A 23812-nucleotide genomic window follows, 5' to 3' on the forward strand; every position below is an offset into this window, starting at 1 on the left:
GACAACAGTGCTGGTACCATAATACCACTACTTTAAACCTCGACTCGTGTATACGTACACTGTACGTAACGCCATGTCGCAGGACGAGAACCAATACAGTGGCATAACTTTTGAAATTAATAACCTCACTCAACCAACACAAACCAATATATTTCAATGGAAAATAACAACATTGCCCAAAAAATCAATATAACCATACCTAGAAGTTCATACGCACACGTTGCGAAACAAGAGTACACTCCGACCGAAGATCAAACAATAATACTGCAATTAGTTGATGGTATTACCATCAAAGAATACGTTCGAGCAGTTGGGAACACAATAGGAGACAAAGCCATAAAGCTTGTCAAGGATCTCCAACGGAAGAATTTGCATGTATCTGGACAATAAAGAAACAGTCAGAAGTCTCATATCGAAACACAAAACTATATTAATCAACAATGCGAACATAGAAGTTCGCCCTATAATATTACCGGTTCAACGAATCATATTCTCCGACATAGCACCTATAATCCCAAACTCAGCAATCGAGAACATTTTCAGAAAAAACAATATTAAAGTACATTCAAAAATAAACCCTCTAAAAGCAGGAATCACAGATCCAGATCTGTCACACATATTAAGTTTTAGAAGACAGATTTACGTAGGTCCAGACGATGCAAAAAACATATCTAGCTCCTTTCAAATCACAATAGATAACGAATCATCAGAATATTTGCTACTACAGAAAAACGGACATGTTTTAACTGTAATCAAGAGGAACACATTGCCAAGCAATGTTCAAATAACGCAAATCCAATCGAAACTAGTTTACCGGCCAATTCAAATCCAACTCAAACTCCACCACATATCAATGACCACACCAAAGAAATAGAAATAAATAACTCAAATACAATAGAATATCCGAAACCAGAAACACAAAAGGTCTCTAACACAACCGAACAGAGAGATATAAAAAAAATAGACTCGAACGTAAACAAAACAGGAATCAAAAGACTATTATCCACAACATCAGAAGACAGCACGGAACCAGTCAAATTAAGCGATTTAAATTTCAAGACTCCAAATTTAAAATCAACGAAAAAGTTCCATAAACCCCCTGAACAATCCATCAAAAAATCAAAACAGCCCTCATCCCCCGCCTTCACCCTCGACAAAATTAATGATATGCTCGAACCAGCCAAAACGTATATAGAAAACCAAGAACACAACCATATACTTAATTACCTCAAAATTAAAAGTTTTCTAGAAAATGCACCAAAGCCAATAAAAATATTAAAAGAATATACGACCAATACTCTAGCCTTGACACAAATGCTACAAAATATTCGCCCTCTATTCAAAGAGCAAAGCATAAAAAATAAGATAAGCCGACTGCTAAATAAGTTAACTCAGACCCCACAAAGAAAACAAACCACATACTGGTCATCTAATCTAATCTTAATATAAATAAAACATATAATACAGTGGAACGTAAACGGATTTTATACACGCTACGAACAATTACAGCTTTTACTAAAACAGAACAACCCAACTATCCTCTGCCTTCAAAAAACAAATTTTAAAAAACATCCCCAAACGGAGCTTAAAGGATTCACTACATTCAATAGGACCAAGGACCACGTAGACCACGCAAGTGGGAAAGTACTCTTTGCGGTGTCCGAAGAATTTAATAGCATCGAAATCCCACTTGACATAAACCTGGAAGCAATTGCGGTTACTGTGTCTCTTCCAAGTAAGATTAGACATACTCATAAGTCAACTTCCGACACCATTTATCTCAATGGGTTATTTTACAGCCATCACTATCTTTGGGGTTTGTACAAAGTGGACAGTCGTGGGAAAATGATTGAAAAGCTAATAGAGAGCCCAGAAATCACACTACTAAACTCAGGCAGCCCAACTTCAAATTTCACTGTAAGCACTGGTAAATTAAGTGCTGCAATCGATCTAACGATCTGTAGCAGTAAACTGACCCAGCACTTAGAATGGGAACCCCTCCAAAACCTCCATGACAATGATCATTTCCCAATTAAAGTATCCTACACACATCCCTCCTCACCAATACAAGAAAATCACTCTCTTCCTCCAAAATGGAATTTCAAAGAAGTAAACTGGCATAAGTACAAAACAACAATAATCAACAGTCTCCAAGAAACCCTAAAACCGAGAAATCAACTCAAATAACATCAATCAAGAAATAGACTTACTGGAAACTGTTATCAAAACAACACCACAGGAATTCTCTGAGCCAACAAAGCAAATAAGTACCAAGAAAAGAAATACACCTTGGTGGAACGAATAAAGCATAAAGCTTTTAACAAAGCAAAAAAACAACCCACGACGGAAAACTTGGTCAATTTTAAAAAACTTCGTGCAAAATTTCGCAGGATAATAAAAGAAAGCAAAAGACAATCCTGGAACCATACATATCATCCATAACAAACACACTCCCAACACCATATGGAATAAAATCAAAAACATCAATGGAAGAACTTTTAATACAGAAATACACTTCTTTGACATAGGAAATGCCATCTGTATCACCAATCCAAAGAATATTGCCGACCTTCTGACAGAAACATTCCAACGGAATTCAAACAATAAAAAATACGATGAATGACACACACCCACGACTGGCAATAAATGCCCAACAAACTGTAGCGACCATGCAAACAACTTCAACATAATACCCACCCTACATTCGAGCATAACTCTGGATGAGGTAAAAAGTACTTTTCAAAACACAAAAAACTCCGCCACAGGACCGGACAATATTCCAAACCATCTAATCAAGGAATTACCACAAATCGGAACCAACCACCTCCTAAAAATTTATAATTGTATATGGCTCAGTCAAGTTTCCCCCGACAATTGGAGGAAAACCATAATCATACTAATACTCAAACCGAGGAAAAATAGAAATAAACCAGAAAGCTACAGACCGATCGCTCTAACTAACTACATGTGTATGCTCTTAGAAAAAGTAATCAACAGAAGGCTCAGATGGTTCCTCGAATCAAATAACATCCTTTCACCAAATCAGTAGAAAAAGCATATAACACAATACCAAAAATAAACATCATCGAAGCCCTCGCTAAAATTGGTCTAAACGGCAACATGATAGCTTTAATTAAAAACTTCCTCATAAATAGGATTATACCAACCATTAAAATGGTAAAAACCAACCATTAAAATGGAGTACTACAAGGCTCAGTAATTAGTGTTACGCTATTTCTATTAGTAATAAATGATATATTAAACAGCATCAAACCTCCAATACAAAGAATCCTGTTTGCAGACGATCTAACCTTAACTTGCAGCGGAAAGATTATAACCACAACCATAAAACTCCTACAGAGAAGTATACAAACGATCTCCTAACATGGTCTGAAAAATCAGGACTAAAATTTTCTTCCCAAAAAACAAAGTATATCATATTCTCTCGGCATCACAAACAGAACCAACACTCTCCTGAACTCTACACGAGAAACTTCGAAATTGAAAAAGAGGACAACATCAGGATACTCGGACTTATTTTTGACCACAAAGTAACGTGGGCGCCGCATATGAAGTATCTAAAAACTTCGTGCACAAGAAAAATGAACATTATAAAAGCTCTAGCAAACAACAGCTGGAGAGCTGATCAGGAAATTATCATAAAAACCTATCAGACATTAATACGATCCAAACTAGACTATTGTTCAACAGTTTATAACTCGGCAAAACCCAGTACACTAAAAATGATAGACCCGATACAAAATGCCTGACTAAGACTAGCTACCGGAAGCTACAGAACCAGCCCAGTAAGCAGTATACTGTTTGAATCCAAGGAAACATCACTCGAACAAAGAAGGAAATACTTAAGTTTAAAATATGCTGCCAAAATATCTTCGACCCCAAATAACCCAACGTACAACAACATATTTACAAATAAATACATGCACTTAATAAGGAAAAAACGCAAATCACCAATTCCTTTCTATGTTAGAATAACCAAGTTCAGTAGCCTAGCTCTGATCACATCATCGCCAGCTACTGTACGTAGTCACGAGAAAACAGCTCCATGGATCTGAAAAATTCCTTGCAAAACTTCCTAAAGATCAAATAAGTGACACGGAACGTAGATACAATTTCCAACAATTATGCAAGCAATACCAAAACTACCGAAAAATATACACAGACCAGGGGGTAGGATTTGACATCGCCTACGATAACGCGACCAAAAAACACCATCTTCCCAAAGCCGCATCAATCTTTATAGCAGAAGCTTACTGAGTTCTTGAAGCCCTTCGTCATACGCTAAACTATAACCACCAAAACTTCATCATTTTTACAGATTCCATAAGCGTAATCAACGGAATGGGAAATACCAACAGCACGACCAAACACGAAATCATAACAAACATTCAACACCTATACAGAGACCTTACCAACAACGGCAAAAGCATAACGATTGCCTGGGTCCCACCCCATCAGGGAATCAAGGGCAACGAGGAAGCTGACATTGCAGCCAAAGAACTCTACTCTCATCAAATGGAACCCCAAGACAAATCTCATATCAAAACCTTGCTGTTACAATAAATCACGCCTCAAAACAAGAATGAAACATATTATGGATCCCGTCCGAAAAAACAAAAACGCACAAAATAACACAAGATTTTTATCAACCATTACCCACCAATAATGTGAAGAAGAAAGACCAAATAATCATGACAAAGCTACGAACAGGACACTGTAAACTCACACACGAGTTCCTAATGAAAAAAACTGAACTACCAACCTGTAACCTATGCAACAAAATTATAACGATCAACCCTCTACTATATTAATGTAGAAGATACATCGTCCAAAGGCAAACATACAAGATAACATCACCTATAGCCTTGATATCACAGAAACATACAGAAAGTCGTCGCTAATGGCCCGAAGATCTATGCGACGTAAAACATGAATTAAAAAAAAAAAACAAAAGGAAAAAATATTATGTGAACATATGCTCTTAAATGTTTTATTAATGAGTTATAACTGATACTACAAAACGATAATGAAGTGGCATTTCGTCGACACAACGTATAAACGTATTATGAATATCTATTTGTGTTTACATAAACTCTTATATTAACGTGCCGAGGTAGTTGATATCGTCATTGATAGGTCGAGAAAGACCAATTTCATGGTCTCCAAGATCACCAGATATCACACCAATGGATTTTTACTTATGGAGAGTTGTGAAAGCAAAAGTTTATGAAGCACAAATTAACACTTGTAACCAGTTAGTACAGAGGATTAATGACGCATTTGCTGCGATTAGAGAAAATGAAAAAATTAATAATGTAATAACAAAAAAATACTCATAATAACGGACATCATTTTGAAATGTTATTACATTGAGGAGTTGACTGTCATTTTGCTTAGTTTTATTGGATTTTATTTTGTTAGTAAACACAAAGCTTCAATGAGATTATGTGAGTTTCTGTAACACTGATGATACGTTCGTACGCTGGGAAAAATTTTAATGGGAGATTCTAGAGGCCAAAATAAGACGAAAATCAAAAATAGAAATTTGTTGATCGTGGCTTCGTTAAAAAGTTATTAACGTTTAAAGTTCCGCCTGCAGAACAGCAATTTGCAAACTGCTGCGTGCATACGACAGTGGTTCTCACTGACCATGAGAAACTCTACTTACTGACGTATCGACAGCCTTACAGTCTTGTGAGTGAGAACCATTATAGCAGCTGTTCGCAGATTGCCGTTCTACAGGCGGAACTGTAAATATTAATAACTTTTTAACAAAGCCTCGATCAACAAATTGGTATTCTTGATTTTCGTCTTATTTCGACCTCTAGAATTTCCCATTAAAATTTTTCCCAGGGGTGGCCAAACACCCTGTATATATTGTTTAGTTGATTAGTATATCAGCCACATATAATATTACGAATAACATATAAGTGTTGATACATTACTTAGATGTGTGTGTCTTGTGCCTTGTAAATTCAAATTTGCGCTAACAAATTTCATAAAAATCCCTGACATCGTGAGCAAGAATAGATCGATTCCGAACGATCCCTCTGTTCTCCATGAATTCATCCCAAATATCTGAGTGGCACATCGCTAAACGCACCACCGTTGAATTTCCAGTACTACGCTCCGGCAAACGCGATTGGCAATACCGAGGGCGACCAGGTACACAGCAATACGCATACCCAGGTGTAAATTACCTGGAGTCGCCAAGCGAGTCGCCCGCCATCTCCCTGCCCACGCCTCCGCCGCCGCCCCTGGTGGCGGCTGTGCCCCCGCCGCCGCCGCCACCGCCGCCCAGAAGACCGCGACGAAGCGTCACATTCGCGGAATCGCCGCCAAAGAGTCCGAAGAAGATCAGGTTCTCGCCGTTCCAGCGGAAACCCAGCAACATGATGCTGGACGTCGCGGTGCCCTGGACGCCGGCTTCCCCGCGCGTCTGGACTGGCAAAATTGGCGACAACAAGCCTGAGTACGTTAAGTAAACGCGACAGGTCGTCCTACGAAGTTACCGTAGGACGGTCCGCCGGTGCTAGTCGTGAATCGCAACGATCGAAAAGACTATGGCTAATCCTCGATCCGCAACCCTGAGCAACGCGTTTGCCGCTAGTCGAATCTCCGCGACTCGCCGTTAATCTCGCTGCTTTCAACGTCGCTCTACCGTGCTCGAGGATTCGCAATTTCCCCGTTTCAAGTTCCTCCGTGCTCGTAACCATCGTTCGAGCACGGTCGTAGATCGGCGATCGAGTCTCGCTGTGCACGGTAACGCGAACGTTGGAAGCCCAAGGAAACAGAAAAAGCCGTGTCACGGTCTGACGAGGACTCTCGTAACCGCGACGAACTTGAACTCGAACTCGAATTCAAAAAATGGTCGCGCCAGTCCGACGAGGATCCTTGCCAACCGGCCGCGTTTGTACATTGTATATAAATTGTAATCGAATCAAACCGAGACGAATCAAAACGCAAACGACACAAACGAACACACTGGCTGTCGGTGACACGACAGGTCGCGAAATTCGATAGTAGAATTCGATGGTCCTGGGGTGGGTGCATGTGCAACCAGCAACTCGAAACGATACGTTAAACTGCCATTTCCGTGAGAATGAAAACCCGTACACGCACACACCGACACACCAACATGTTCGCGCGCACATACACACGTACGTATATATATACATATTATACGAGGGGGAATGCACGTGGAGGAACGAAGATGACGCGACAGAGGAACGATCGACGAGGAGCGTCCGCAGGACGAAGAGATACTGAGGAATACCTGGTCGAGCCGCATACCAGATAGACGGGTCGATCGTGACGACACTACTATTATTATTACCTTTACTCTGATTACTATTATTACGATCGGTAGGTTTTATTATGGATTAATTACGATGATCAATGTACACCCAGTGCAATCCTATTTTGTGGATCTCGCGAGAATTATTCGTTGCGTAAAAAGAAATGAAGTAAAACCTAAAAAAAAAAGAAAAAAAAAAGAGAAATAATAATGTGACGAAAACCACTGGAGCCGCGATACGTTTTTTAACTAATAATGGTGTATAATCACATCGATGCGTGAACAATGCGTGTGTGATAAATGGTATATACATATATACATAAATAAATACATACATATGCATTTATGTATATATAAATATATATATATAAATATAAATATAAATATAAATATAAATATACATACGTATAGACGTTTATTGAAAGATGTACGTACGACGCGAGATTACGTGTGGACGAGAGAACGTGACGAGCGTATGGATATAGGTTTAATCGTGTAAACGCATTATTAAGTCCCTATCATTGCCAGTTCGCGTCGATCCGAGCCGAGAGAGGACGAAGGAGCGTCGTTTTCTTGTTGTATGGCATTATTACATTTTACATGTCATTGTTCGCCGTCACCGTCAAGGAGTTCCTTTGCGTCGGCGGATCGACGTGATCTGGCTTGATGAATGACGTTTACGGCCAAGGTTTTTTGTGCCAAACGACAGTGTTTCCTCCTCTGACTATGTCCGATGTTACGACGTTTTCGAAAAGCACGCGAATCCAATTTCATGGTGAGAAATATTGGAATATCTCTTGAGAAAATTAGTTGGTTCGAACATTTTATTGTTGAACATTCTCGATTGTTATTAGAGTTACCCTTGGTATATGAAAATGAAGTTCGTCGAATATCTAAAATATAAGGAAAACTAAAGAACTACTGGTAAATAAATTAGAAATAATAAAAATTAGATTTTAATTTAATTTTATTTCCAAAACTGAAATGCATTTGAGAATTAATTATAAGTAATTCGTAACAAATCAAATTATGCAACGCTAGAATATGTAATTTAAATTCATTTGTAGTACGTTACACCTTACGATGAATTGTATAAAATTAAACTGTAGTTCGTGAAGAGAAAGTATAAATACTAAAAACATTGACAAATTATACGTTATAATTTGAGGTTTCTCTCTTCTCAAATATAATATCTTGCTCAAGTCTGAAAATCAAACACAAAGTATACAGGGTGTTCGGCCAACCCTGGGAAAAATTTTAATGGGAGATTCTAAAGGCCAAAATAAGACGAAAATCGACAATATCAATTTGTTGATTGAGGCTTCGTTAAAAAGTTATTAAAAAATTACATTAAAAAATTTCAAATCGTTCTGGGAAAATTATTTTCGGTTGCGGGGATCAATTACAATCATTTTTGGTGAATAGACACACCCCCGAAATCCTACGCACTTTCGAGAAAAAAATTCAGTACGGACGGAACTTTAAACGTTAATAACTTTTTAACGAAGCTTCCATCAACAAATTAGTATTCTTGATTTTCGTCTTATTTTGGCCTGTAGAATCTTCCATTAAAATTTTTCCCAGTTGTGGCCGAACACCCTGTATATGGTGTGACCTCGACGTGTCTATTTTCGCTATAACTATGATTCCAATTAAATTTCATATTTTCAAACTTATTGTTATACAAATCAAACGTGGCGATTCGTGATAATATACCAACTCTAAATCAAAATTCAAGATAATCAAAATAATGACGATGAGAGCTCCAACATTGGACGTAACAGGAGGAGGCAACGCAGAGCCAAATTGCATGTTGCGACGTATAAAACTATTTTTCTGGAATACACTAACTAGCTGTTTATATTGAACTTCAGTTCACGTTTGGTTACCGAACGAACTGCCATACGATTACCGAAAATCACGCCAATTACCCAAAGAAAGAGCCTTCGTGTTTTTAGTTCCGTGCGGTCTCGACGTTCGCGACTCCCAAATGCAACCATCGGGTTGGAAACTCGATGCACAGTGGTACGAACCACGAAAAACGCTGTAAAAAATTGTAACGATAACGGTTCAACATTTTTTATTATACAAACGATGATTCGCAGAATTTGATTTTCAAATTGATACTCTTGTTAAAGGAGGATTATTAAAATTTATTTAATGTTATATTTTAGTTTCCTCATGTTCTCGAAATAAGAGCAGAAAATATTCAAAAACTAACAGAGGCAATAATATTTGATTAAAACAGATATCCTATGTAAACAAATAAAATAGTTTAATTGTCTACTGATGATAAATATTTTTTATTTGTTTCGTACTTTTCTATTTTGTTAAATTAATTTACATGCTTCATTTTGTACAAACGTAAACGCTGTTTCAATATACATAGAAACAGATTTACCGTGCTATATTTATGTACAGACTTTTATACTTTGAAAACGCCTCTAAAAAAACAAAACTTACACAACAGATAGATAATCAAAAGTAATTTGTAATACAAATTCGTTGCTTTAAGTCGATTCGAGTAATCCGTTAGTATCTGAATAATTATTTGTAATGTTCTTGGTCGCATTTTTCGAACCACCGTTAGCGATACAAAATAATCTAGCCTCGTGACAAAATAAAAAGTGTAATTTCATGCGTATTTCGGATTAATTGAACCATTGTGCAACATGAAGGGACATCGATCGACCGACGAGCGGGACGAGCGAGCCGAGCAAGTTTTATACGTGGCAGCGACGAGACCGATCTACCTATCATATCGTCAGATTTTCTTATTACGATTAATTGTTATCTATCACCGGTTAATAATGATAGATAATGCGTATATCGGGTATTCAGTCGTTAAACTACATGGTAACGAACGGTACACAACGTGCATAATTGTAACTTCAGAACGGTTCGGAAGAGAAACTCGAGTCATCTTGATCGAAGGCCGTAGGTTTTTACGACTACGTTGAACCCGCAGCGTGATCCACTAGAATTTATGCTAATTAATCGGCGGTTGCGCATTGATTCTCTATTGCATGAATCGCCCATTCGGGAACCCAAAAGACACAGTCCCAAGAAATTTTGTTGAGGACAGTTTTCTAGATTTATTTAGAAAATTTTTTAATTTATTCACTTATTATAGTATAGAGTGATTATTAGTTAAGAAGCTTACTACACTAGTCTGTAAAAACGTAGTATATTTGTATAAATTGAAAATTGAAATTGGACATACATGTACATTACTTTTTCAAATGCTGACATAAAAATTGGAAATTAAAAAAAGAAAAATTGATATGAATTTGAAAAAACTGAGCAACATTAGTTAAAAGTATTAAAAATTTTGTCTGTTACAAAAATTAAGTGAGTTCTATAAATGAAATGTCTTAATTACTCTATTCTGTATAATAATCTATAAAATTGAAAAAAATAGTTGTTTATAATTTATAATACAGCAAAGATTTATAGATTTATAAATTGTCGTATATACTAAAGAGGATTCAAGACAAGAATCGAAACGTCAATAGATTCCCTATTTATACAAATATATTAAACTTTCACGGACCAAAGATCTAACAAGCGAAGGACACAAACTGTCCGACTTTGATTTTAATGTGATTTTGCAGAATGATAGTAGAGCGGACCATTTTGGTGTATATAAAATAGTAAGCGTAGATACTCAACACATATTATGGTATAAATAATTAAAATGGCATAATAATAAGTTAGATACATATAACGACTACTCACAGGATGCGTTGTAAAATTTAATATTAATTCAGTCTACTAAAATACTTTTTTCCAATACAAAAATACACAAAATCTTATGAACTGAATTGATATTAAATTTTACAACACATCCTGTGAATAATCGTAATACGGAGTTACCTTGTAATTATTCTACTTTAATTATTTATATCTTAAAAAGTGTTGAGTATGTACACCTAATATTTTACGTACACCAAGAGGGATCATTCTACTATCATTCCGCAAAAGCATATTAAATCAAAGTCGGTTCGTTCATGTCCTTGTAAGTTCTTTACTCGTCCATGCAATAAAAATTTGCATCTACATGATTATTCATTTATGAACGTATAAATAATCAGGGATAAAATGGAATTCATGCAGTAGGGGGTTAATTGAGAAGAACGGGCATGAACGACTCGCAGAGTCCACGAGTTCTTCGGTGTTACGCGGCGCCAGATTCAAAACGCGACGGTATTTTTGTTCTCCCCGTCGTTGTTGCCATTAATGTTTTCGTGTTGATGTTTGTCGTAACTTTTTCTATCCACGAGAATTCACCGGTACGGAACGAACGAGTAACCCGTGATCAAAAACAAATAAATAAATGATGTAACAATCCCCATACACCGTCCTGGCGTCGTTGCAGGTGCAGCTCACAAGGAGAATGTCAGATCTGATCTTCGCCGATTTTAATGATATTTTGCAGGCTTGTAGATTCACATGTGCAACAATCATAACCGGAGTTATAGCCGCCGATGGCCAGTTATAAACAAAAATAAGTGCAAAATTTGAAAAAATCGCATAATCAAATATATTCTAGGAATCGATCATTTGAGCCAAGAATGATCGTGGTGTAATTACCAGCGTAGGAAAGTAGATAGTAATATTTTGTCTTGAGTTGGAATCCCATGACGCCTAGAACTTTTTTAAATTTTTTCTTTTATTACACATTCCTACTATGACCGGTCAAATGATCAGTCTTCCTTTTTTTCTTTTACAAGGCAACGTACTCCTAATGTTTGCATTATATGTATAGAATGTTGTGTTTTGTTTTTTCGTAAAATATATTTCTCTTTTATGTCGCATATCTTTCTTAAAGCAAGCAATGTAAAAATCTGAACAAAAATATTCAGTAACTTTACTCTAAATGTATAAACTTAGTACTTTAACTTCATTTACAAACTACGTCGAAATTTTTAAATTTTCTTCGGATAGAAGATAAAACACCTTTGAAAACGAATTTTGTTTTAAATCGATACCGTACTCGGTTTCAAAAAAAACCATTAGTCATGAGAAAATGCTGGCTAGTAATTACGCAAATATCCTATATACAAATTTAAATTCATTTTTAATTAAATAAACAATCTATAATCCAATTTTATCGCACATCAGTCGTATAATCGAGACGAATTGCTGAAACTTCTTTGGGTGCATAGAGTCAAAGCAAATTTCAAAATAAACATAGAAGACAGCATAAATAATAATAGTTGATATATTCATAGAATAGAGGATGAAGAGCCCTCTAAAATGAAATTTGTTTCAAGTCGATAGCTTAATTACTTCCGGAGATATAACGATTTATGTTTCAAGTCGATCGCGTGGTTAGTTCTGGAGATATGAGGATTCAAAGCGTTTGTTTACTTTTCATTGTTTACTTCGCGAGGTCAATGAACTTTCACTATAGCCTTGGAAAGGTCGTTGACCGTATGTTTTCATAGTAAATACTAACATTACGTCCCTTGATCACAACTATTACGACTCACGTGCGAGAGAAAGATCCGACCCGTAAAACTGAGACAGAGCTAGTGGAAAGTAAAAAATTACAGTTTTACCAGTTTTAATACGCGTTGTTAGACTGTTCTAAGACAGTGGAAATTGTAGATCTCCTCCCTTCACTTTTGTTATATATTTCCTTTTATATCGAAAGCTAACCAGAATTTGATACCAAATTTTGTTCGGTTTTTTGCAAAAAAACAATAAGAATAGAAGTGATTATTGAAAAATTCATTGCACGAATACTATTAAAAAATCGTGAAGTTGAATGCCGCTAAAATAAAATTTTACGTTAAAAATTGTAAATTAAATTTTAAAAACGCTCATTTGATCGGTTGTGGTAAATTTTGTTAGTAATATTATTATTTGTATTACTTTTTAACACCTGATTAGAAAGATTTAATAATTTTGAAAGTTTTTATTATATTTTCCTAATTTCTTTTTGAATGTTGAACAGTAAACGGCAAAAATAAAAAATATACGTATTTTAAGATATAAGTACATCAATTTTATTTTGCACCTGCAAACAAATGTGGATAAAATTTACCATGAAAACAATGAAAACTTAAATACATATAACATCGCGAACACCTCATGAAACTTGCCTGGTTACAGGAACATTCAAATGTATACAAATTGAGCGGGAAATTAATGTCACTAGCATTTTAGAAAACTTTTTTCTCATTATTTGATATTTTAGCTACATACCATGCAAATCTAATCATTCTTTCGTAGGCAGGTGCCTGTAACTGATTAGTAATTAATAAAAATAATAAAAACTGTCAAAATTATTCAATCTTCCTAACCAGGTGTTAAATAATAATAGAATGCAATACGATTAATAAACGCAAAAAAAAGTCTACTACTAGTTTCCTACACTGGCCACCACGCCACAATCATTGTTGACTTGAACGATCTATTACTAGAAAATACATGACTAAACAGTTTTTTTCAACTTTAAACTTACTTTTTCCATAACTAACTGGCCATCTGCAGTTATAACTCCGATTACAATTACTATACATGTAAATCTACAAACCTACAATACATCATTAAAATCGATGAGGATCAGATCTGGCATTCTCTTTGCCAGAGGACTGCACCAGTCAGTCTTCGCTTGCTCACCATTCATCCTGCACTGTTCTTTTCGTATATGCATCGAGGGGATCTTCTACTCTAAATTAATGTCAGTTTCCGTGCATTTTCTGAAACTTTTCAGCGTTCAATCTATGTTTCAGAATTGATTGAAATTAGATTGAAATTAGAACGATTGGCAAAGTTACAAAAACTGTAAGGTAACATAAAAGTTAAAGGTTTAACTTTATTGGAACTTGGAAATTTAATGCAAAACGTGATGTAATTTATTTTTTAGTAACATTATTCGTGTTTAGCAAAGGATGTTGTACGACCAAGTTAATAACTAGATTTTTAAAACGTGACCTTGTTCAACTTTATGTCGTTTGTAATTATTATACTTCTTCCTGGTTAACCAATCTTCACAAAATTTGTTGCGCGTATCAAGTATGAGTATTTTAATGGCCCTAACCGCAACCACTGTATGTCTATTCAAACATACGAGTCATTTCGTAAAGTTTCATCGTTTCAACAATGTCCATTTTCTTTTCTTTTTACAGTCCCAATCATATTGATACTTGCACTAAACATTAAGCAATCTTTTTATGCCGAATCATTTTTTCAATAAATAAATATTTCTGGAGAGAGACACGCTTCCTTGAGCTACGTACAAGTAAGTGTGCAAAGTTTAAAAAAGCTATTAGAGATAGTACTGGAGTAAAACATACAGAAGGAATATGTTTTGAAGATCTCGAGTAGAAGGCCCCTTTAATTAAAAAAAATAAAGCGTGAAATAAATCGGGAAATCGATGATACACCGTGCTGGGTGACTACAAATACTATCCGCGAACAACCTCGAACTGTAACGCTCGTTTCTGTTAAATAAGGCGAGATTTTTTAATTTTGTATAATACGAGAAGAATTGATCAGCGGGAATATTCGATCTCGGTCGACGTTTCAACGTCTCGGGGAAGACTAGCTTCGACGATCGAAGCGAACAGCGAGGTTACGCTGGGGGGTATTTATAGAAATCCAGTAGAGTAACTCAGTCTCTGATCAAACAACGTATCGCGAAATGTAAAAGTAGAAAGCGCGCGAAGAGACTAGAAAAAAAAAAGCGAAACTTGAAACTCGCCCGAAGGAGCGTAAAAGAATTAAACGATCGAATAAAAATGAGAACGAACGAGAGAAATGAAAATAGCGTCTTCCAGTTTGCGCTTTCACTCATCGCTGCATAAGAATTACGCTTGTACCTTCGATTCGAGTATCCTTCGTCATCTCCCGTACCATTCCGTGGCACGATACGATCGTTTCCCTTATAAACCGTTGTATACCAATCAAATTTGTCACAATACAGGATCGTTTATTTAAATGTAAACTATAACGTCTCTCGAATAATATATCCCTTTCCATTTCAAGCAATTCGTAGGTAAGTAAAGAATAATACGTATAAAGGGCATGGTATGGAGGACACTCACATTCGTATTTGTACACAGTGATTTACTATAAATGAAAAAAAAAACTTGTTTCTTATGAATTATTTCCATTTATTTTTTCCAAATACTGTTTATTACACTGTATTATTTCTATTTACGAAGCAGTTTCGTTTTTCATTCATTGAAAGGAATAGGAATATTACATTTAAAAAAAGAAACGCAAATATTACATTAAACACGTAATATAAGCGTAAACAGTTGTTAAACACGTACGAGTCATTAACTCGGTATTACTATTACTTTACTTCTCTTTGTGCGTGAACGTAGTTTCACAGTGCACTAAGCGTAATATACATTAACTTGAGATCATACAGGGTGTTACGTTTAAGTGTGAATGGTGGAATATCTCACGAGGTACTAAAATTATCAAAAAAGTGTTTATATGGTATAAATAATTTTTGTGTAGGTGGAGTGGTGGGGAAGATTTTAAGGTGAAACTAATTTTTTTAAATGGAACTATATATTTTTTTGTTAATAATATGATAGCATTTGTTAAGACAAATTCAATGACCTACTACATGACATCATTCCATGCTATAAAGCTATAACTATTGAGACGCAAGGCAATCAGATCAACGCGAATTGTGAGTTATTGGTTAAAATGAATCCTGCATGACTATACTATTTGCTTGTGCCGCACCGATCCAGTTTTTAATCAGTTGTTGCAGCGTAACAGTAAATTCATAAAGCCAACGGATGTAGAGTCACACCTTTCATAAACGATCAAGGTTTTTGCTTACAACCTAGTGCCCCTAAGGCGGCTATTTAATTAGTAAATTCATTTAAAATCTGCATGGCCCTACAAATCCAGTCGCTCTATGACTTTACTATCTGCAATAACATCGACAACCGGTGCCAACCTGGGCACCAAGCACTGATCCGGGCTTGTAGACTCCTCGCGAAAAAACCCGGGCCCGCAAAAATGATTAAAAACCACCGTTACATCCCTCCTCCCACCGACTAACTTCACCGCCAAAATGATTGACCGGCGTACTAGTAAAGTAAAATTAATCAGCGGCCGATACTTGGCCCATAGAGTAGATTGAGTCAAAAAATCAAACCAACAACACCGAGAAAAACACAGAGCACGAAGCAAACAGACCGAAGACTTCATCTGACGGTTACATCGTACTGGAGCCTCCAAGCATATTCCCCCAATCAGTTTGCACAAAATTAATTTGGCGTGCGACATTGTGCTGCTGCACAAAACATCAGTTTTTCCTGAGATTGTAGAGATGTCAATCTTACAATTAATATGATAAATTATGATTTATTCCAGATGCCATAAATGATTGTTTGTAACTATAAAGTGTCGCGGGAAATCTCCTTGCGCGACGTTCATACGTCAACCCGCACGGTGAACGTGCTCACGGAATCCACCCACTTGGAGCCTTACGACCTCCATTTGGTGACCCGTCCGTGGCGAAACCGCCCCCGACAGATACGAGTGAATTCTCCTCTGTTCAGGGCAAAAGTCTCGTTGATAGTTTAAATAATAACTATCAGCGAGCAATAAATAAATACAGTCCACTTAACTACGCTAAACGGCAGCTGATCTCCCCTCCAAGCGCACCGATAGTCGCTAGGAGAGCGAGGCGAACAGCTGACGAGCGTGTATTTACGATACGTGTACGCACGTATTTAATTTGGTCGAACCTTTGTTTTAGCAACATTTAGGCAACGCCGCTGAGGTCACCCCCTGGCCTGATAAAAATATATATTTCTATTAAGAATGTTTATTAGAATAACATATGTTAAGAATATATTAATTGTTATCGCCTTCTTTGAATACCAATGCTAGACTGAGACACCCAAGATATTACTCAGTATACAGGGTGTTCGGCCACCCCTGGGAAAAATTTTAATGGCGGATTATGAACTAACACGAAATCGTTTATTTATTGACAAAGCAAACGTTACTTATACAGGCCACCCCTGGGAAAAATTTTAATGCGAGATTCTAGAGGCCAAAATAGGACGAAAATCAAAAATACCAATTTGTTGATGGAGATTTCGTTAAAAAGTTATTAACGTTTAAAGTTCCGCCCGTACTGAATTTTTTTCTAGAAAGTGGGTAGGATTTCGGGGGTAGGTCTATTCATAAAAAATTATTGTAATCAACCCCCGCAACCGAAAATAATTTTTCCAGAACGATTTGAAATTTTTTAATTTTGTCGAAAAATTTCATACCTTCCCGAATTTTTTTCTAGGAAATAAGTAGGATTTCGGGGATATGGCTCTTCACCAAAAATAATTGTAATTGACCCCTGCAGCCAAAAATATTTTTTTAAGAACGATTTGAAATTTTTTTTTTTGTCGAAAAATTTAGGTACTACTCCCTCTCGATTTTTCTTAAAAATTCCTTTTTCATTTTTAGTAATTTTGTTTGACGCCCTACAGAAAAGTTGTCTAATACTTTTTTGTAGGCACCCATGAGCTCTACTTCAGACAAAAGTTTCATTGAAATATATTCACTATTGTAGGAGTTATGGCTGTTTGAATATTGGACCATATTTAAGGGGTTTTTCTCATTCTGCGGAGTCAAGGACCAGCTTTCCCAATATTTTTACGATTTGTGCATATTCTACACTAAAATGCGCGTAGTTTGCTTTTTTAAACATTAAAATCGTCCAATCCGTTCAAAAGTTATGACGTTTTAAAGATTCGCATAAAAATTCGGACAGACATTTCTGGCCAGAAATTATATTTTCGGTAAGGAATTTTCTTCTCGAAACTGAGTAGGATTTCGGGGGTATGTCTGTTGACCAAAAATGCTTACAATTGACCCCTGCAACTAAAAATAATTTTTCCAAGACGATTCGAAAGTCTTTTTTTTCACCCAAAAATTTCATACCTTCTTCAATTTTTTTCTAGAAAGTGGGTAGGATTTCGGGGGTATATCTATTCACCAAAAATAATTGTAATTGACCCCCGCAGCCAAAAATATTTTTTTAAGAACGATTTGAAATTTTTTTTTTTCTCCGAAAAATTTCAGCAGCTACCCCCTGTCGATTTTTCTTAAAAATTACTTTTTCATTTTTAGAAATTTTGTTTGACGCCCTACAGAAAAGTTGTCTAATACTTTTTTGTTGGTACCTAGCAGCTCTACTTCAGAAAAAAATTTCATTGAAATATATTCACTATTGTAGGAGTTATAGCTGTTTGAATATTGGACCATTTTTAAGGGGTTTTTCTCATTTTGCGAAGTCAAGGACCAACTTTCCCAATATTTTTACGATTTGTGCATATTCTACACTAAAATGCGCGTAGTTTGCTTTTTTAAACATTAAAATCGTCCAATCCGTTCAAAAGTTATGACGTTTTAAAGATTCGCATAAAAATTCGGGCAGACATTTCTGGCCAGAAATTATATTTTCGGTAAGGAATTTTCTTCTCGAAACTGAGTAGAATTTCGGGGGTATGTCTGTTGACCAAAAATGCTTACAATTGACCCCTGCAACTAAAAATAATTTTTCCAAAACAATTCGAAAGTCTTTTTTTTCACCCAAAAATTTCAGCACTTACTCGAATTTTTTTCTCGAAAGTGGATAGGATTTCGGAAGTATGTGTATTCACCAAAAATGATTGTAATTGACCCCCACAACCGAAAATAATTTTTCCAGAACGATTTGCTATTTTTGAATTTCATTTTTTAATAACTTACTAATTTACTAACAAAGTCTCAGTCAAGAAATTGATATTCTTTATTTTCGTCTTATTTTAGGCTCTAGAATCCCCCATTAAAATTTTTCCTAGGGGTGGCCGAACACCCTGTATAGTGCATGATCGCTTGGTGTGGAAAGTCAACGAATCTTCAAAAAACGCTCAGGTCTGGTTTGAGAAATGTAAGGTCTCTCAGTCACGATGGCTTTTGTCGTTTACTGATGATTCGAACGGGTAGCGATACCAGGCTTGCTTTCGAGTAATCTAAGCGACACACAGTGTGTCGCGTAAATGGGAATTTGGAACAAAAATCATAGCTTCTAAACTAGTCAATTTTCGACCTAAGACCTCTTACACTTTTTTAAAGAAAATACAAAGATGCATCGATTGATGCACAAAAATTATATATATTTGTTAAAAAAAATTGAAACGACCTTGATTTTTTGTTGAATAAAAATTGTTTTGCTAATTTCTACTATTGCAATTTCTAGTCAAGTGATTTCTGTGTAACTTCTGTTTAAAAAGTTTTTTGATTGGTTTAGAGGAAGTGCCTGAAATATCGCAGCGATCATTCCAAGTATATGGGTATTCGGAAAGAAAATCGTAACTTTGCATCTGTGAAATGTTTTTCCCTTATTTCTTTTTAATTAAAATATAAAATACATACAGAAATAATTTCTTATCTTGTAAATAAATAAAAGAACATCTTTTATTGGATTAATTCCGATTCTGATTTGAAGCAGATATCAGTACTTGCAATAATGATTTTCTCTGTTTCGGGCAAATTCAGGTAGCTAAAATTGGCGTTAAATTAAAGTTTAATGTGTCCTAAATTAATATACAAAAAATCATCGAAGTATTTTTTGGTATTTTTTTTTAAACTCAATTCAAAGTTGATAAACATTTAACATAAAAAATTGAGACCAATTGTTAATATTGTAAAAAGATTGTTTAGCAGTTTGGAAGGTGCTATAATACTGTACACAACTTGCAAAAATCAAATTAAAAATACAAATTTTCGGTAAATGGCATATGTTTAAGAAAATGCACCGAAAATTGCAATAAATTTCTAGCATCATTTTCAACAACAAATTGATAAATTCAGTAAAGGTTATGGATAGTGATAAAATCCACGTTCCTTTATTAACATTTTGGGATATAAGAATTTGTAAAACATAGACTTTAGTTTTTTGACTTTTGTCCATTGCTGGGCACACTGTGCGACGTCAACGATGCAAGAGCGAGAAGGAAAGCGAGTATCAACCTGTTCTTCTCGGCTCTTCTGAAATTCTACGAGTTTCTAATAGTAACGAGATTCTAAATAAATGATGTATTACAATTTAAAATAAAGTAGAGGATTTGCGGTGTACGTATCAATAAGATACATCCTTAGGTATTTTAATAATCTTGAAATTTTTAAATAATCTTAATCGATTGATTACTCCAATGAAATTAATCGATTAATGTCCAATGATGAACTGTACAGCTTTCATTCCGTTAAAAAATTATAAAATTTCTGCAGTTTCCTTTTCTATCTCACTTCCTCTTGTGTTCATTTCTAAATCTGTCGGTAACGTTGCGAGTGACACGGAAATGGTAATGGGCTCTAGAGCCCCAGACAAACGGGCCGAAAAAATACATTAGGTGAAAGGTCTACTCTTATACCTCGTTTATGGTTGAATCGAATAAGATTCTCAGATCTTTAGATACAGAGTGCGCTGTCAAACCATGTGTTACGCTATCACGTGAACGTAGGTTTAATGTACATAGCGCCACAACGGGAATTAATTGAAACCCGATTACTCATCGTCGAATGCAGAGACATGTAACTGCATTCTAATTAAGAGAGAAATTCAAACGGACCAGCATATTGTAATGAACAATGCAATTGTATGTTTTTCAACGTGGGCCATCAAGCTGGGGAAGGTAGAGAGAAAGGAAGGCATTTCTTACAAGTTTATTTTCTAAAGGCCGTATCAAATCGAAGTTTCCGTCGTTCCTCCTTTTAGTTAATTACCGACCGTGCAGAATTAGCTATTTCCGTTAAGAGTTGCGATGGTCTTGAAACACAGCATGGCCCTCGCGACACTTCACTTCGCGTTCCGTTCAGTTCCTTTCATGAGGGTCATACATTTTCTTAAGAGTTGCTTTAAGGAGGTATTGCTGTCTAGACTGTCAATTTCATGGCCCTTTTTGTGATTTTTTTTTTTAATGATAGATAGGCTGCTTTGTACTGAGACTTTGTAGAAATATTTATTCATCTTATAAGCATGTACAATATTTTTTTCATGGAAAAATATTAAAAATCGTGGGAATTATAACTTCTTATTTAATGGCTCTTTTGGAAAAGGTGCTCCAATGGCTCCCAGGATTCCAGATAATTTGAAACAGAGGAGGTTAAAGTATCTTCATAAGGAAGGTTGTAGTTATAGCAGGAACTAGGAAGAAATCAAAATCCTGATAAATAAAGAAATGGCAACGCTTCAAGTTTCGAATTTCTATTTGTTAATCGTTCTTTTGTCTTTAGCGTATCAAAAAAAACAGTAAAACTCAATATTTTTTTAAATCTCTAGTTCCAGCTATAAAAGCGTGTTTGCTGAATATTCTCTCCAAATTTGAAATCAATCGGTTTGCTAGATCTTGAAATATCAATGTAAGCCAGTTTAAATGCGTTTTTTAAAACAAGAAGCTATAATTCTCACAATTTTTATTTTTTTTTTATGAAAAACATTCTATACATACCTATAAGACAAATAAATATATCTGCAAAATGTCACTACAAAACAATCTACCTGTCGTTAAAAAAAAATCACAAAAAAGGCCGGAGAAATGACAGCCTAGACAACAATACTCCCTTAAGCCGCTAGCTTCGTTTTCTCTCTCGACTCCCACGCTTTCTCTCACATGCGCCCGCTCCAAACATGGCCGCGCAGCCTCCACCTTCACTCGGCTCGGGGGTGGATCACCGATCGAAGACAATCCGGACGGATGGGGCAAGGCACAAACTCCGATTGGACCAAGACGACTCAGAGAGAAGATCGAGAATTTTCCGGAGAAGGGACGAACGCCTAGGATGACGGAAAGATTTTCGCGGAGACACAGATCGATTTTCAATCTCAACCGAATTGTATCAAAAAGTCATACGCTGAGTTAACTCCAACGAATAAATTTTGTTAAAGTACTTTGAAACGTATCAGGTAGTTTGATTTTTGCGCGCCTCGTCGAGCAGAGCGTTCAGCGCTCCACGGGCACCAACCCACCTCCTTTTTCCCTAGACTGCGAACTCGGGACGCAACATATGAATTTTTCACCTGATTAATACTTTAGCTCATCAGGTCATGATGTAAGAAATCGGATTGAAGCAGACTTTTGATTGACTCAATAATAACTTTCAGTGCTCTTAAAGCGATGTGGCGACAAGAGAATGATGCTTAGGGACATAAGTGGCGTTGCCAAGCTAGGGAATTGTCCTAGTGTGTTGGCACAGCCGAGTCTAATACGAGCCATGCTGAACGGGAGACAGTAAAGCTGCAAAAGTCGGAGTTTCTATTAGACAGACAGAGGCGCACAAATATTGTGGACTCTTTCTATCAAGCACAGAATCAGACTCTCTCGACTTTATTGTTTCTCGCTCAATATAGCTAGTACTGGAGTCAACTAGAATGCCTGGCATTGAAGAATAACTCAATCATTATCCTACGTTCGGTGTCGTAAAATCGAAAGTAATAAACAATATATTCCTCGATATATATTACGCGTTGTTATTCAGAATCAGACTGTGTAGGAATACCTAGAAATAAGACTTTTAGGTTAGTTCAATAATAACTTTCAGTACTCTAGAAGCGGACTTTTGGTTGGACATTCAATTAACTTAAAGCCTAGTAAAAGTAAATTTTCAAATTAACCGAAAGTCAACATTTATCTTATAAAAGTCATCTTAAAGAGCGTTTAAAGAACGTTTTTTATTTATTGCAAGCATGCATCGGATATATTATTGGACAAAGAGAACGAGCTAATGAGATCCTTTCATAGGCACGCGGCTTTATTTGCTTGAAGCTCTTGTAAGATGAACGAACTATAGAAATATTGTATGGTTTTCGCCCTTTTTAATTATTTGAATATTTTCAGATAATTTATATTCTATAAATGTTTATTTCACATCATCGTACACCCATTACATTCAAGCTTCTAAAATTAGGATAGGCAATTATTTCATAGTCACATAATAGAAATGAATAAAATTGGGCAAGAATTCTCTCACTGGAGATGCGTGTGGGATGTCTCCCAAGTTGGTGCTTTTTTTGACCTTGCTATAAATAAATACGTTTAAAGGTAATAGTAATTAGGAGGATATGACGTACATGAAATGAACGGTTATTTAAAATTAATGAAAATAACTCGAATTGAGAAATTTGTTCAATCAACATTTCAAGGTTCTTCCATGCTTTATTCCCTTACGCTATAAAGAACGTTAATTAATAACATTGTTAAGTAAATAATTAATACAAAATACTTACAATTCATGAATACTCGAATTATACAACTTCTTAAAATAAAATAGTGAAAGTAGAAATTTGTCGATATTGTACCAACAGATCATATACTTATCAAATTTAATCGCTTTCTTACCGACAATACTTATATTTTTGAATATAAAATGATAAATACTTCGTAACTTATATTTTTTATTCGTAAGAATATATTACATTTACAATAAATGCTAACGCATTAATCGATAAAGAACCATGTAAGAGTT

General features: G+C 35.7%; 1 protein-coding gene across 3 annotated transcripts in view; it reads left to right on the plus strand.

Moving 5' to 3' along the window:
* Nucleotides 1–23812, plus strand: part of Glurib (Glutamate receptor IB) — a 999595-nt gene that overhangs the window by 679498 nt on the left and 296285 nt on the right. For 2 of the 3 annotated variants that reach the window (XM_076777661.1, XM_076777660.1), the window contains one exon: nucleotides 6142–15260. Coding sequence is in view for 1 of the 3 variants with exons in the window: in XM_076777660.1 (XP_076633775.1) it covers nucleotides 6142–6216 (75 nt within the window). In the remaining 2 variants the exon portion in view is untranslated. Of the gene's footprint in view, nucleotides 1–6141; nucleotides 15261–23812 lie in introns of those variants that run through there. The other variant, XR_013080681.1, reaches the window with a different exon arrangement.

The sequence above is a fragment of the Colletes latitarsis genome, chromosome 11, assembly GCF_051014445.1.
Source record: "Colletes latitarsis isolate SP2378_abdomen chromosome 11, iyColLati1, whole genome shotgun sequence".
Lineage (NCBI taxonomy): Eukaryota > Metazoa > Arthropoda > Insecta > Hymenoptera > Colletidae > Colletes > Colletes latitarsis.